The sequence below is a fragment of the Nicotiana sylvestris genome, chromosome 11 (assembly GCF_000393655.2).
Source record: "Nicotiana sylvestris chromosome 11, ASM39365v2, whole genome shotgun sequence".
In the NCBI taxonomy this organism is placed as follows: Eukaryota; Viridiplantae; Streptophyta; class Magnoliopsida; order Solanales; family Solanaceae; genus Nicotiana; species Nicotiana sylvestris.
The window spans coordinates 143725841-143739175 of NC_091067.1; the positions used below are offsets into that span (position 1 = coordinate 143725841).

General features: G+C 36.4%; 1 protein-coding gene across 1 annotated transcript; it reads right to left on the bottom strand.

Annotated features, from left to right (window-relative positions):
* Positions 1-9873: 9873 nt before the first annotated feature.
* LOC138881778 (uncharacterized) lies at positions 9874-12785 on the bottom strand. The gene is made up of 2 exons (XM_070162042.1): positions 12273-12785; positions 9874-9942 (listed from the first exon to the last, which is right to left on the bottom strand). Exons 1-2 carry the CDS (start codon positions 12783-12785, stop codon positions 9874-9876), a joined length of 582 nt encoding a protein of 193 aa, XP_070018143.1.
* Between the last annotated feature and the right edge of the window lie 550 nt (positions 12786-13335).

Below are 13335 nucleotides of genomic sequence, written 5' to 3' on the forward strand. Positions count from 1 at the left end.
TATTTTATTATTATTCGAAATTATGATCGGGTCACATGAAATGCACACCCGAATTGGGATTTACATATCGTGACCATGCCACAGAAACCGTACTCATAGCCACTATTATTTAAAATTAATCCCGCCTAACCAACCTTTGTGCAATCTTACAGGAACAGTTGCTGGACAAGGCCATGAAATGTATTTGGTCTAATGCGTTACTATTAACAAAAAAATCAAAATTTCCATCGATCAGACAACCTGGAGGAGAAAGGCCTTAATTCTTACTGTTGTTTTGCATCATGGATTTTAGTTTATCATTGGTTGTTGAACTTACAAATCTTGGCTATTATACGAATTACTTATCCAATAATTATTGCTATCTAAAATGAATGGCTGAAATGTGAAGAGAAAACATTGAGATAAAGGATTATAAATCAGGGATTACTTACTGGGACCAATATAATAGTAATACCTAACACTTTTTGTAACTTCATGCATAGACATATTCAGTAACAATTGGATTGTTTAATTCTCCTAATAGCCTTGCGTAAGATCTACCAAGTTTATACTAAGTTTAAGATTATGAGTAAAATTCGCATAACTCAAAAATGGCTTCACATGGGAATTTTATTTGCTGTAGCCAGTTTCAAACTAAAAAATGCAGTTGAACTTAGAATAGTCAAACAAACAATAACAGTATTCCAACCAAAATTAAGAATTGGAAATTAACCCATGTAAGTGTCATTTTAATCTATTTCACTATTTTTAGTACTTTCCCAAATTAAAACACCACACACATTGGTGGATATTTGATTGCGAAACTCAAGCAAATCCTTAAAATCACATAAGAGATTTAACAATTCAATCACTCAATAAAGATGTAATACAAGAAAGATTCGGAACTTACCTAGATCGAACAGAAGACGGCACTAGAGCGAGCCAAATGAAGGTAAGAAACACCAGCTATAAAATGAAAATCCAGCTACAAGCCTAAATAATTGGTCAAAGGAATTGATTTCTGGCACTTCAAATCCACCGTCACAAGACAATTACTTTGGTACCAAAAATCCACCATCCAAAATAAGATCATTGGTATCGTATGGGATTTGTTTCTCCTCTACTTGCAAACCAAACTCAGGCTGCTCAATGAGGATAGTCATCTTCCCAAAAAAAATCAAGAAAACGAAACAAAAAAAAAAAAAAAAAAAAAAGAGGATAAATTTCAAGAAACGCAAAAGGCCAAAAGTGCAACTAGACAAATAACCCAAATTGCTTATGAAATTGTGTTACTGTGGAAACCAGTGTGAAGCATCGAGTAAACAAGAAAGTGTAGTAAAGCGGACTTTTTTATCTTTTCTTGGAATTGGGCTTTGAGTATATTTGAAGATTTTCGGAGAGAGGAGGCTTTTGGACCGCAAGTTGTAGTTTTCTCTAGTGAGGGAGTGGAGAGAAGAGGGGAAAGCGGCCCTCATGCTTGTCTCCGTTCTCTATTGAGAAAAATGAAAAGGAGGAGACCAATTTAAACTAATTAATTTGAACATGCAAAGAAAATAACCAATATAGTATTATTATTATTTTTGTGATTTTGTTTGATAATGCAATTAACTTAATGTAATTAATTCTTAAATTTAAATTAAACCTAAGATGACATGAAATTAAAATGTGATAATTTTTATGGTTTTTTCAATGATTTTAAGATATTAAAAATGCATAAAATGCAACTAAATAAAAAAAACTCCTAAAATCTATTAAAATTATTTTTGGTCTATTTTTAGGAGTAATTTTCATGCGGGGCAAAAATTCGGTGCTCATAAAATTACAAGAGAGATACGGGATATATAAATTAACAAGCCTTAGACCCTAGTGACGCATTTTAAACCCGTGAGGGCCTAGGTCCAGAGCTGACAATATCACTAGCGGGCTGGGCTGTTACACTCCATTCCCTAGTTGATGCTTTTTTAGACATAGGGTCTTCACTTCCTAGTCACTTTTCCAACATAGGGTCTACATTTCCTAGTTGATAATTTTTAGACATAGGGTCTCCACTCCCTAGTCGTTTTTCCAACATAGGGTCTCCACTCACTAGTTGATAATTTTTAGAAATATGGTCTCCACTCCCTAGTCATTTTTCCAGCATAGGGTCTTCACTCCCTAGTTGATGATTTTTAGACATAGGGTTTTACTCCCTAGTCGCTTTTACAACATAGGGCATTTACTCCCTAGTTGATGATTTTTAGACATAGGGTCTCCACTCCCTAGTCACTTTTCCAACATAGGGTCTCCACTCCCTAGTTGATGATTTTTAGACATAGGGTCTCCACTCCCTAGTCACTTTTCCAACATAGGGTCTCGATTCCCTGGTTGATGATTTTTAGACATAGGGTCTCCACTCCCTAGTCGTTTTTCCAACATAGTGTCTCCACTCCCTAGTTGATAATTTTTAGAAATAAGGTCTCTACTCCCTAGTCGCTTTTCCAACATAGGGTCTCCACTCCCTAGTTGATGATTTTTAGACATAGGGTCTCCACTCCTTAGTCGTTTTTCAAACATAGGATTTTCACTCCCTAGTTGATGATTTTTAGACATAGGGTCTCCACTCCCTAGTTGATAATTTTTAGATATAGGGTCTTGACTCCCTAGTTGATGATTTTTAGACATAGGGTCTCTACTCCCTATTCGTTTTTCCAACATAGGGTCACCATTCCCTAGCTGATGCTTTAGGGTCTCCACTCCCTAGTCGTTTTTCCAACATAAGGTCTCCACTCCCTAGTTGATATTTATTTAGACATAGGGTCTCCACTCTCTAGTTTCTTTTCCAACATAGGGTCTTCACTCCTTAGTTGATGATTTTTAGACATAGGATCTTCACTCCCTAGTCTCTTTTCCAACATATGGTCGTCACTCCCTAATTGATAATTTTTAGATATATGGTCTCCACTCCCTAGTTTCTTTTCCAATATAGGGTCTTCACTTCCTAGTTGATGCTTTTTTAGACATAGGGTCTCCACTTCTTAGTCGTTTTTCCAATATAGGGTATCCACTCCCTAATTGATGATTTTTAAATATAGGGTCTTCACTACTTAGTTTCTGTTTTTTTAGCGTACACAAATCCCGATCATTTATTGCTTTTAATAATGAAGTAATATAGAGTTTTTGTTACAAATAACTCACGAAATTTTTCTAGTAAAAACTAGGGCAAAAAATTTCGTTCGCTCGTTTGTTTTGGTGCCTGAGCAGGTTATACCTCAAGGCACATGATTCGAGATGACAAAAGAGAAGTCTCAATCCAAAATAGAGAAAAGAAAAGGAAAATAAGTGAATTCAAAGCGTAGAAGCGGAGAAAAGATGTGGACTACTCAAGACATGATTGAAGTTACAGGCTTTGCATGTCCCGTCTTGTTCCGAAAAAGCTGAAGAAGAACAAACTAACACCTGCAACTAGCAAGCATTAAGGTTCAGATCAGAGTTTGTGTGAAGAACCGGCCAAGACTCAAGATCAATCTTCAGAAGACTTATAGATATGAATCTTGTAACTCATAGCTGATAGGCTTGTTTAGTTCCTTTAGATTTTGATTTTGATGTAATAACAGGACCACAGACCAGAGCCTCGACGGAACCTCACTCGTCTATCTCTTCCTCTCCAAACACTCCATCATTTTATTCACTCCAGAACTATACTGACCTGATTCCTTTATAGCCAAGAATATGTAAGCAACCTCCGAAGCAAGGTTCGGTCAAACTTTTTCAAAACGCTTCCCCATGAAATATCAAAATGGGCAAAAATTGTTCATAATTGCTTACTTTATCTTTGCCCGAAAACTCTTCATATTTACGAGCAAAGAGGGGCAGCTGTGAGCACCTAATTTTTGCCCCACATAGGAAATTATTCCCGAAATATTCAAAAAATAGTTTTAGTGACTTTTGTAGAATTCTAGTAATTTTTATTTTTTAGTTTTGGCATTCATTTTCACTCTTAGAATGTTTTAGTAGCATTTCAAATTACGAAAATGATCAAATTCTCTTTTTGACTTTTTCATTCTAATATTTTTACTTGCATTATTAAAATTTAGTTTACATTATTAAAATACAAAAATACATTAGTTTGTTTTGCCTTATTTTGCATTTTAGTTTTAATTAATAAGTTAATTAGTGAAATAATTGATCAATTAGGAAAATAAGTAATTTGATTAATGTTGCAAAGCTGGTTTAATTAGAATTAAATTAGTTAATTTAGAAAATATTAAAACAAGAAAAAGAAAGGTTGTTTGTTGGGTTTTGTATTGAGCTTGGGCCAAAGAAGCTCTCAATAGCCCAAATTTCTCACAAATTTCGCACAGCCCAACTCCCCAAATCTGACCGACCCGGCCGACCCACCCCAATTTTCTTATTAATCTGCACCCTTTATCCCATCTAGTCCAACAACCCTTATTATTTTCCATCACCATATAAAAACCCAATTATAACACCCCAAAACCCTAAACCTAATTCCCCCTATCTCCCAAACGGTGCCCCCACTCCTCCTCCACCTTCTGCCGCACCACCACCGCCCACATTCACCGAAAATTTCCCTAACCATCACGTGGTCTCTCCTCTCATTCCCTATGTGGCCTGACAAATAACGGATTTTGTACAAATCGAATTTTCCTCATTCTCCCTCACACGCTCATCTCATCCGAAATGTAGGATTGAGTCTCACTCAATCTACTCCCTCCACTTGTCTTTTACTCATTTCAAGAGATAGAATTTCGAATTTTCTAGAAAGAGTAAGATTTTTCATGACTTGGAGAGGAGGTATAAAGCTTCTAGAGCTTCTATATATCGGGGGGTCATTTTGTTTTAGTGAGAGAATTTTTTGGAGAGAAAATTATGAGAGGAAAGCTAGGGTTCTAGAAAACATTCTTCTTCTTTTTAATTGTCGATTTTCATTTTTGATTTTTAGTTTAGTTCCAGAACAAGAAAATATATATAAAAAAAGAAATAAGTTCATTGTTCTTTAATTCTATTTTTTTCGATTACTGTCTAAAAAATTCGAAAAATATATATGTTTCGTCTCTTCTTTTCGATCTGGATTTTTCTTGAAGATGGAGTTCGATCGAGAAGTCGTTCAGTTTCGTTGCTGTTCGAGGTGTTGATTTCCGGCCATTGTTGCCTTTTCAGTTCGGATTCCAGTTTGTTACTGGATTTCTCACTGTATATTCACGGCCGAAGTTTGATCGAAAGCTCAATTTCAGGTTCCTTTTTCTAATCCTTTTTCTTATTTTATTTTTTGGTGTTGATTCGAATGTGATAAGAGCCATGGTTCAACTAATTTGGAATAGCATTTTGGAATCTTATTTGGGTGTGATTAGAGAATAAACTGAGTGACATGACTGCTATATTTGACTATATTCAAATTTGGTTTGTTGACTAAATCCTTCTGATTTTGTGGTGAATAGCTAAAGATCTCAGTTGAAATCGCAATCGTTTAGCTAAGTGCGAACTGCCAATGTCTCTGCTTGTGATTCTTTGAAAACTTGGTGATTGTTTCTTTGAGCTTTTGCATGAATAGGCAACAGAGCTCATTTTCTTGTTGTGAATGGATAATTGTGTTGGACAAGTTTTCTTAGTCATTAATCTGTTAATGTTGTTTTAATAAGTTTGAATCTCGATAGACTAAGTCTAATTTTCTTAAATTTGAAAGTTAAATCTCTATGGTGTTGAGTTACAAATCTGGTCAATATGAACTTGGGTTAAAACTCAGAATAGCCGCAGTAATTACCTCTAGCAATAACATTTTTTATGTAGAAGTAATTTGAATCTGTAGGTAGTAACTTTAATTCAGAATTATGTTTAATTGTAATCAAAGTTTGGAGTGTGATTTGCAAAGTTCTTGTTTTTTTTTTTTTTGTTAAAATTTCAGATTTGTATTAATGCCTTTGAAGCTCTAATTGAGTCAGATATTGTAAAAGGACCCAACAAGGGAGTCATGCGTGCCAGTCTAATTTTCTAAGAGCTATATGGACTTTGGATTTCATCTATTGGAATCCATCTGACTCACAAGTGTCACACCTCCTTTTTACACACTCGAAGGTATATAAGGGAGTTTTTCCAATTTAAGTGACATTATTCGAAATGAGATTAATTATTCAATTCAGAGTCGCCACTTGGGATAGTTTATTTGGTGTCTCAAGTCACCGATTTATTTTAAATTCGAAATCGAGGAAATTTTGACTTTCCTTTTGAAGTCTGCGAACCAGAAATTCTGAGTAGGGAAATTCTGTTAACCCGGGAGAAGGTGTTAGGCATTCCCGGATTTCGTGGTTCTAGCACGGTCGCTTAAACTATTACAATTGGCCTATTATCTGATTTTTAAAGCATGTTTCAACCTATGGTATATTTTTAACTTATTAGCCGCTTTTAATTAAAAAAAATTTTTGGAAAAATTCAACGTCATATAAAACACGTATTGAACCACGTCACATGAAATGCGCCCGCGGTCCACGACACATTTTATCTAACGTTGTTGAGATTTGGATTTGGGTCACATAAAATGCACACCCGAGTTTAGAAAATTAAATTTTTTTTTTTAAAAAAAAATAGTGCGCCTAAAGCAACTACGCACTTTCAAGTTTGCGAGGGCCATGGAAAATTCAACTAAATGGCACGCCTCGATTTCTAAGGATTAAAATTAATTAAATGAGGGCCATGAATTTTGAGATTTTATTTGGCATGGCGCGCCTCGATTATTCTAAAAGGATTGTATTCAATTTAAAGCAAACTACAAATATTCATGATTATGTTTCTTCCTAAAACTACTTTGAGATTATTGCAAGGTCATGATTTATGAATATGGAATTATTATTGAAGAAATATATGATTTGAGTTATTATGGACCTAATCACCCATGTCGGTATCAAATTTGCTATTGACTTAACATCCTTTAATTTGGATCCAAGCTATTACATCGTTCTCTCTCCATTTTGAATACATTTTCCTATCTTTCCCTATGAACTACAATCTCATTGAAGAAACTCATTCTGTCTTTCACGAATTCTATTTCTTGATGCTCTTCCTTCATTTTTTTGTTCATATCTTTCAAGTTGGTAGATAACCAAAATATAATATACAAATCAAAAGGAAATACGGTGAAAGAAAAATAATGGAAATATTGGTTAAGAAAAGAATGAACCTTTTATAGATGAAGATCTTATTCAATACATATGGAGCAAACAACCATCAAATTTAATGTGCAAATGAACCACAATCAGAGGCAACGAGCAGAAACCTTTCGAACCGAACTCGACTTCGACCTCTTCGGGCTAGTATTTTGGGCTATCTTTTAAATTGAGTTTGAAGCTTTTGGATTTGATTTTGGTGTGATTTAGCTCCTGTTTTTTAGATTTTTTTTTAAACAAGGTAATGAATGACTATATGTTTTTTTTTTGTTGAAAGAAATAGGTTGAAAGAATAAAACTAGTAGAAATTCTCTTTAGCATAGAAGAAGAAAATCTGTTTTCTCTCAATATTCTTCCCTCTTCTCTTTTTTTCATCAAATATTTCTCTTCTATTTATAGGAGAATTGTTTTTTAATTTTTATTTTATTTTTTTATTTAAAAGAAATCTCACTTACATTTTTCTTTTCTTTTTTTATAAAAAGAATTACCACCTTTCTTTACTTTTATTTTTTAAATTCTAACTTTAATTACTTTTAGCTTATTTAAAATCCCACTTTTTTTTTTACTTTTTTAAAAGAGAATTTCACTTATTTTACTTTTTTCTTAAAAAAAAACAATCCACTTTCTTTTACTTTTCTTTAAAAAATTCTACTTTATTTTAATTTAATTTTGTTTAAATTTTCAACTACCTTTATATTATTTTTTAATTCCAACTTTCTTTTACTTTTTATTTTTAAAAATTTCCACAAAACTTTACTTTTATTTTTTTAATTTTTCACTTTTTTTTACTTTTTTAAAAGAGAATTCCACCTACTTTTACTTTTTTTTTAATTCCATACTTCCCTTTTTCTTATTTTTTTAAATCTCTCCCGAAAATTAAAAAAAAAAATTAATATTTTTTGGATTTTTTATTATTATTTAAAAATAAGAATAAAAATAAAATAATATTAATAGTAATAATTCACTTTCTAAAATTTTGTATTTTTAACCTATAATAAAAAATATAACAAAGCTAAAAATTTGTATGTTAAAACCCCCTAAAATATTTACATAAAAGAAGTGACAAAAAAAATTTAAATATTGTCAAAAATTATGTGCTCATAGCTGCTCCTCTTTGCTTGGAAACATGAAGAGTTTTCAAGCAAAGATAAGGTGAGTTATGTGACTAATTTTTGAACATATCTTTATTCAAAAGAGAAGAAATAAGGATAAGAGAAAAGAGAAAGGGTGCAACCGAGTCTTGGTTTTGGACAGCCTACATATCCCAGGTTATAAGGGAATCAGGTCGCGTGTAGTTCAAGAAAAATGATGGAATGATGAGTTGAGGAGTCGAGTGAGGTTCCGTCGAGGCTCCGATTCGCGATCCTGTTATTATATCAAAAATCAAGGAGAAACTAAACAAGCCTATGAGCTATGAGTTACAAGATTCCTATATATGAGTCTTGTGAAACTTGTCCTTGATCTTGACTGGTTCTTCCTGCAGACTTTGATCTGAATCTTGATGCTCGTTAGCTGCAATTGCTGGTTCATTCTTATTCAGCTTTTCGGATCAAGGCGGGACATGCGAAGCTTGTGACTTCAATCATACTTGAACAGTCCACATCTTTCTCCACATCAACACTTTGAGTTCATTTCTTTTTGCTCCTTTTCTTCTTTTCTTTATTTTGGATTGAGACTCATTCTTTTGGTTGTCTCAGACCTTGTGCCTCGTGGCCAAACCTGCTCAGACACCAAAACAAACAAACGAACGAAATTTTTCTGCCCCAATTTTCACTAGGAAAAATTCGTAAGTTATTTGTAACTAAAATCTAAACTTTTTTTTTGTTTTGTTTTGAAAGCGATAAAATAAGGATTGCGTGTCTTTAGGAGGAAGAGATTAGGGAATGAAACCCTATATCTAAAATAACCTCGACTAGGGAGTGGATACCCTATGTTGGCAAAAAGGCGACTAGGGAATGGAGGCCCTATGTCTAAAAATATCAACTTAGGGATTGGAGCCCTAATGTTAGAAAAGAAAGGCGACTAGGGAATGGAGGCCCTATGTCTAAAATCTCAACTAGGGATTGAAGCCCTAAAGTTAGCAAAAGGCAACTAGGGAATGAAGGCCCTATGTCTAAAAATCTCAACTCTGGGATTGGAGTCCTAATATTGACAAAAGGCGACTAGGGAATGGATGCCCTATGTCTAAAAATCTCAACTTAGGGATTGGAGCCCTAATGTCGGCAAAAAGGCGACTAGGGAATGGAGGCCCTATGTCTAAAAATATCAACTCAGGGATTGGAGCCCTAATGTTGACAAAAGGCGACTAGGGAATGGAGGCCCTATGTCTAAAAATCTCAACTTAGGAATTGGAGCCCTAATGTCGGCAAAAAGGCGACTAGGGAATGGAGACCCTATCTCTAAAAATTTCAACTTAGGGATTGGAGCCCTAATGTTGGCAAACAATGCGACTAGAGAATGGAGGTCCTATGTCTAAAAATCTCAACTCAGGTATTGGAGCCCTAATGTTGGTAAAAGACGACTAGGGAATGGAAGCCCTATGTCTAAAATCTCAACTCAGGGATTGGAGCCCTAATATTGACAAAAAAGTAAAAGATTGATTTTGGGGCTTCTAAACTACCTTTTTTTTAATTTTCTTCTTATCTATTTTTTTTCAATTCATTTTTTAGTAAAAAAATGCAGGAAAGAATTTGGAGGAGACTTCCCTTTTGGGTTGATTATTGTTGCTAAGCTATTTCTAGCGCTTGCACATTTCTTTTTCCATTTTGGTTACACCTGCTTCTTGCACTGTTGCTTTGGATTGCACCTGTTTCAATTTTCAAACAAAGAACAATTGTTAGTTTGAAACGGTGGTCGGTTTTGTGGCCTTCATTGTTTTTGATCACTTGATCTCGGCCCAACTCTTTTGGCGAGAACCTTTGCCGCTTGCTGGCTTTTCTTAAAGATTAGTCTCTCTCCTAAAACCGAGGAACTCAACTTTTCAAAATTTATCACGATGGCTCACCCGTATAGGGCTTTGGCCCTTTCATTTTAATCTGCTTCTAGGGGCTTTTGACTTTGGATTTCTTTTCATTTTCAATAACTCTGATTTCAGAGCATCGGCTATCATGGCCAGTTGGGATCGACTTGATGCACCCACTGAGGCTGGGTACTTTTCTTTGGACTTGGATTTTATTAAACAAAACCCTGTAAAACTAATCTTGCCACCTTTTCTTTGTATTAGTTTCGGAACAGAGTTAGACCGAAAGAGATTCAAGGAAAAGTAAAGAAAGGACAAGAAAAAATGAATTTAAGGAGAAGCGTCCCTTTTGGGGGAAAGAAGGACTTATCTGGGGTTCATGCAAACTTCAATAGACATGACATACTTCTTGGACTGTATACCCAATATGCACAACTATCCAACTCATTGTGAACCACATCTCCAAATCGAGAAACCTGGCCAGGACTCTTTCAGTGGTGGGGGGTGTCTTCTTTTCGATCGACGGCGCCCTTTGCGGGTTTTCACCAATCGACCTCTCTTATTTCTCTTCTCACCGTCGCCTGATAGTACTCTTTACGAGTTTTCACTAACTAGGCTCTCTCATTTTCAATTTTTCTGCTCACCGTTGCCTTATGGTGCCCGTGTGGGTTTTCACCAATAAGACTCTCTCATTTTATTTCTCTCATTTTTATTGCATTGGATCCAAGTAGCTGTATTCTCTGATCCTTGAACATTCTCACCGATTGATCGAAAGGACTTGAAAGGATTTGGGTAAAAATGATTTGGATCGAATTACAACTTTGGAACCATTCAAGCTGGATTATCGCAGGACCATTACAACATCTGCCCCAGTTTCACTTTTGAGGAAATTTGGATTTTTATTTTGGTGTGACTGAACCCCATAGAGAGGCTGCCTACGTATCCTTTCGGAATCAAGTCGAACGTAGTTCAGGAAAACATCTTCTTCTTTTTTTCATTTTTTTTCAATAACACTTTCAAGTTCCAAAGAGGGCAATCAAAGAAGAGTAACCGGCAGAAATGGGTTTGCAAAGGGTAGATAGTGTTTGGGTAGCGAGAATAAAAGCCTTCGTCCTCCCAATCGGACAATGTTGTTGTTACAGAAAGACTAAACATAGTACCTTTTGACTGCATCCACATTTGCAGTTGCTTCAGGATCATTTCCTTCGATATCGCCCAGATACAATGCTCTTCTCGGCAATATCTTTCTGATGATGTATGGGCCCTTCCAATTAGGAGCGAATTTTCCTTTTGCTTCCTGGTGATGGGGAAGAATACGCCTTAAAACGAGTTGCCCCACTTCAAAACTTCTAGGCCGCACTTTCTTCTTATAGGCACGAGCCATTCTTTGTTGGTACAACTGCCCGTGGCAGACCGCATCCATTCGCTTTTCATCGATCAAGGTTAATTGTTCCAGATGGGTTTTAACTCACTCACTGTCTTAAATTTCGGCTTCAACAATGATTCGGAGAGAGGGGATTTCAACCTCGACGGGTATTACGGCTTCCGTGCCATAAACCAAAAGATACGGGGTGGCTCCAAATGATGTGTGCACAGTAGTGCGATATCCCAACAATGCAAACGACAACTTTTCATGCCACTGCCTGGAACTTTGAATCATCTTTCTCAAAATCTTTTTGATGTTTTTGTTTGCTGCTTCAACGGCACCATTGCCTTTAGGCCGATAAGGAGTAGAGTTCCGGTGCATTATCTTGAATTGCTCACATATCTCCCCCATCAAATGACTATTCAAGTTTGCAGCATTGTCTGTGATAATAGTTGCAGGAATGCCAAAACGGCAGATAAGATTGGAGTGATGAAATCTACCACAGCTTTTTTGGTGACAGACTTGAGAGTGATTGCTTCAACCCATTTTGTAAAGTAGTCAATGGCAACTAGTATGAATCTATGTCCATTTGAGGCTTTTGGCTCGATTGTCCCAATGACATCCATGCCCCAGGTGACAAATGGCCAAGGTGCAGACATGGGATGCAGTTCTGTGGGAGGTGCATGAATCAAATCGCCGTGCACCTGACACTGATGACACTTCCGAACGAAACTAAAACAGTCCTTTTCCATGGTCATCCATGTAATTGAGGTCCGGACTAAAGAAGAGGCTCGCATACTCCCGCGTGTACCTCATGCATGATTCTTCCAGCCTCTTCTGCGTCAACACATCTTAACAAATTGAGGTCCGGAGTTCTCTTGTACAAGACATCCCCACTCAAAAATAAACCACTCGCGTGCCGTCTAATGGTTCTCTTTTGGTCTCCACTGGCTTGCTCGGGGTATTCTTGAGTTTTCAGAAACTTTTTGATGTCATGGTACCATGGTTGGGTATTTGGTGCTGCTTTAATTGTATTACAATAACCATGCCTATCCCGGATTTGAATTTCCAAGGGATTTATGTGAGTATTGCCTGGATACGGCAGCATCGAGGCCAAAGTAGCAAGTGCGATGGCTAATTCGTTGTGACAACGAGGAATGTACCTGAACTCTATTAACTTGAATCGCTTGCTGAGGTCTTCCACATGCTTCTTGTAAGGGATAAGCTTAACATCTCGGGTATCCCATTCTCCTCGGGCTTGCCGGATAATCAGATCTGAGTCTCCCATGATCAACAACTCTTCGACATTTTGGTCGATTGCCATGTTTATACCCATAATGCAAGCTTCGTACTCGGCGGTGTTGTTTGTACAGAAGAACCGAAGCCGAGCTGTGGCTGGATAGTGCTGACCAGTGGGTGAGATCAAAATTGCCCCAATTCCAGCACCTTTTGCGTTTACCGCCCCATCAAAGAACATTTTCCAAGCATGAGTGTCTTCAGATATTGCCTCAACTGAATTTACTTTTTCATCTGGGAAGTAAGTTCTCAAAGGTTGGTACTTATAATCAATCGGGTTCTCATCCAAATGATTCGCTAATGCCTGGGCTTTCATTGCCGTGCGAGTGACATAGACTATGTCAAACTCCGTGAGCAAGATCTGTCACTTTGCTAATCTCCCAGTGGGCATTGGTTTCTGAAATATGTACTTTAAAGGATCCAACCTGGTTATGAGGTAGGTGGTGTAAGCTTGCAAATAATGCCACAGCTTCTGAGCGACCCATGTCAAAGCACAGCAAGTTCTTTCCAATAAAGTGTACTTGCTTCATAACTAGTAAACTTCTTGCTCAGATAGTAAATGGCCTGCTCCTTCTTTC

Excerpts from the sequence above, each read along its gene's own strand:
- LOC138881778 (XM_070162042.1), bottom strand. The coding sequence starts at position 12,785 with ATGGCAATCGACCAAAATGTCGAAGAGTTGTTGATCATGGGAGACTCA. Across the intron at positions 9,943-12,272 it reads CTGGAAGAATCATGCATGAG|GTGCAATCCAAAGCAACAGT; the intron begins GTACACGCGGGA and ends AAATTGAAACAG.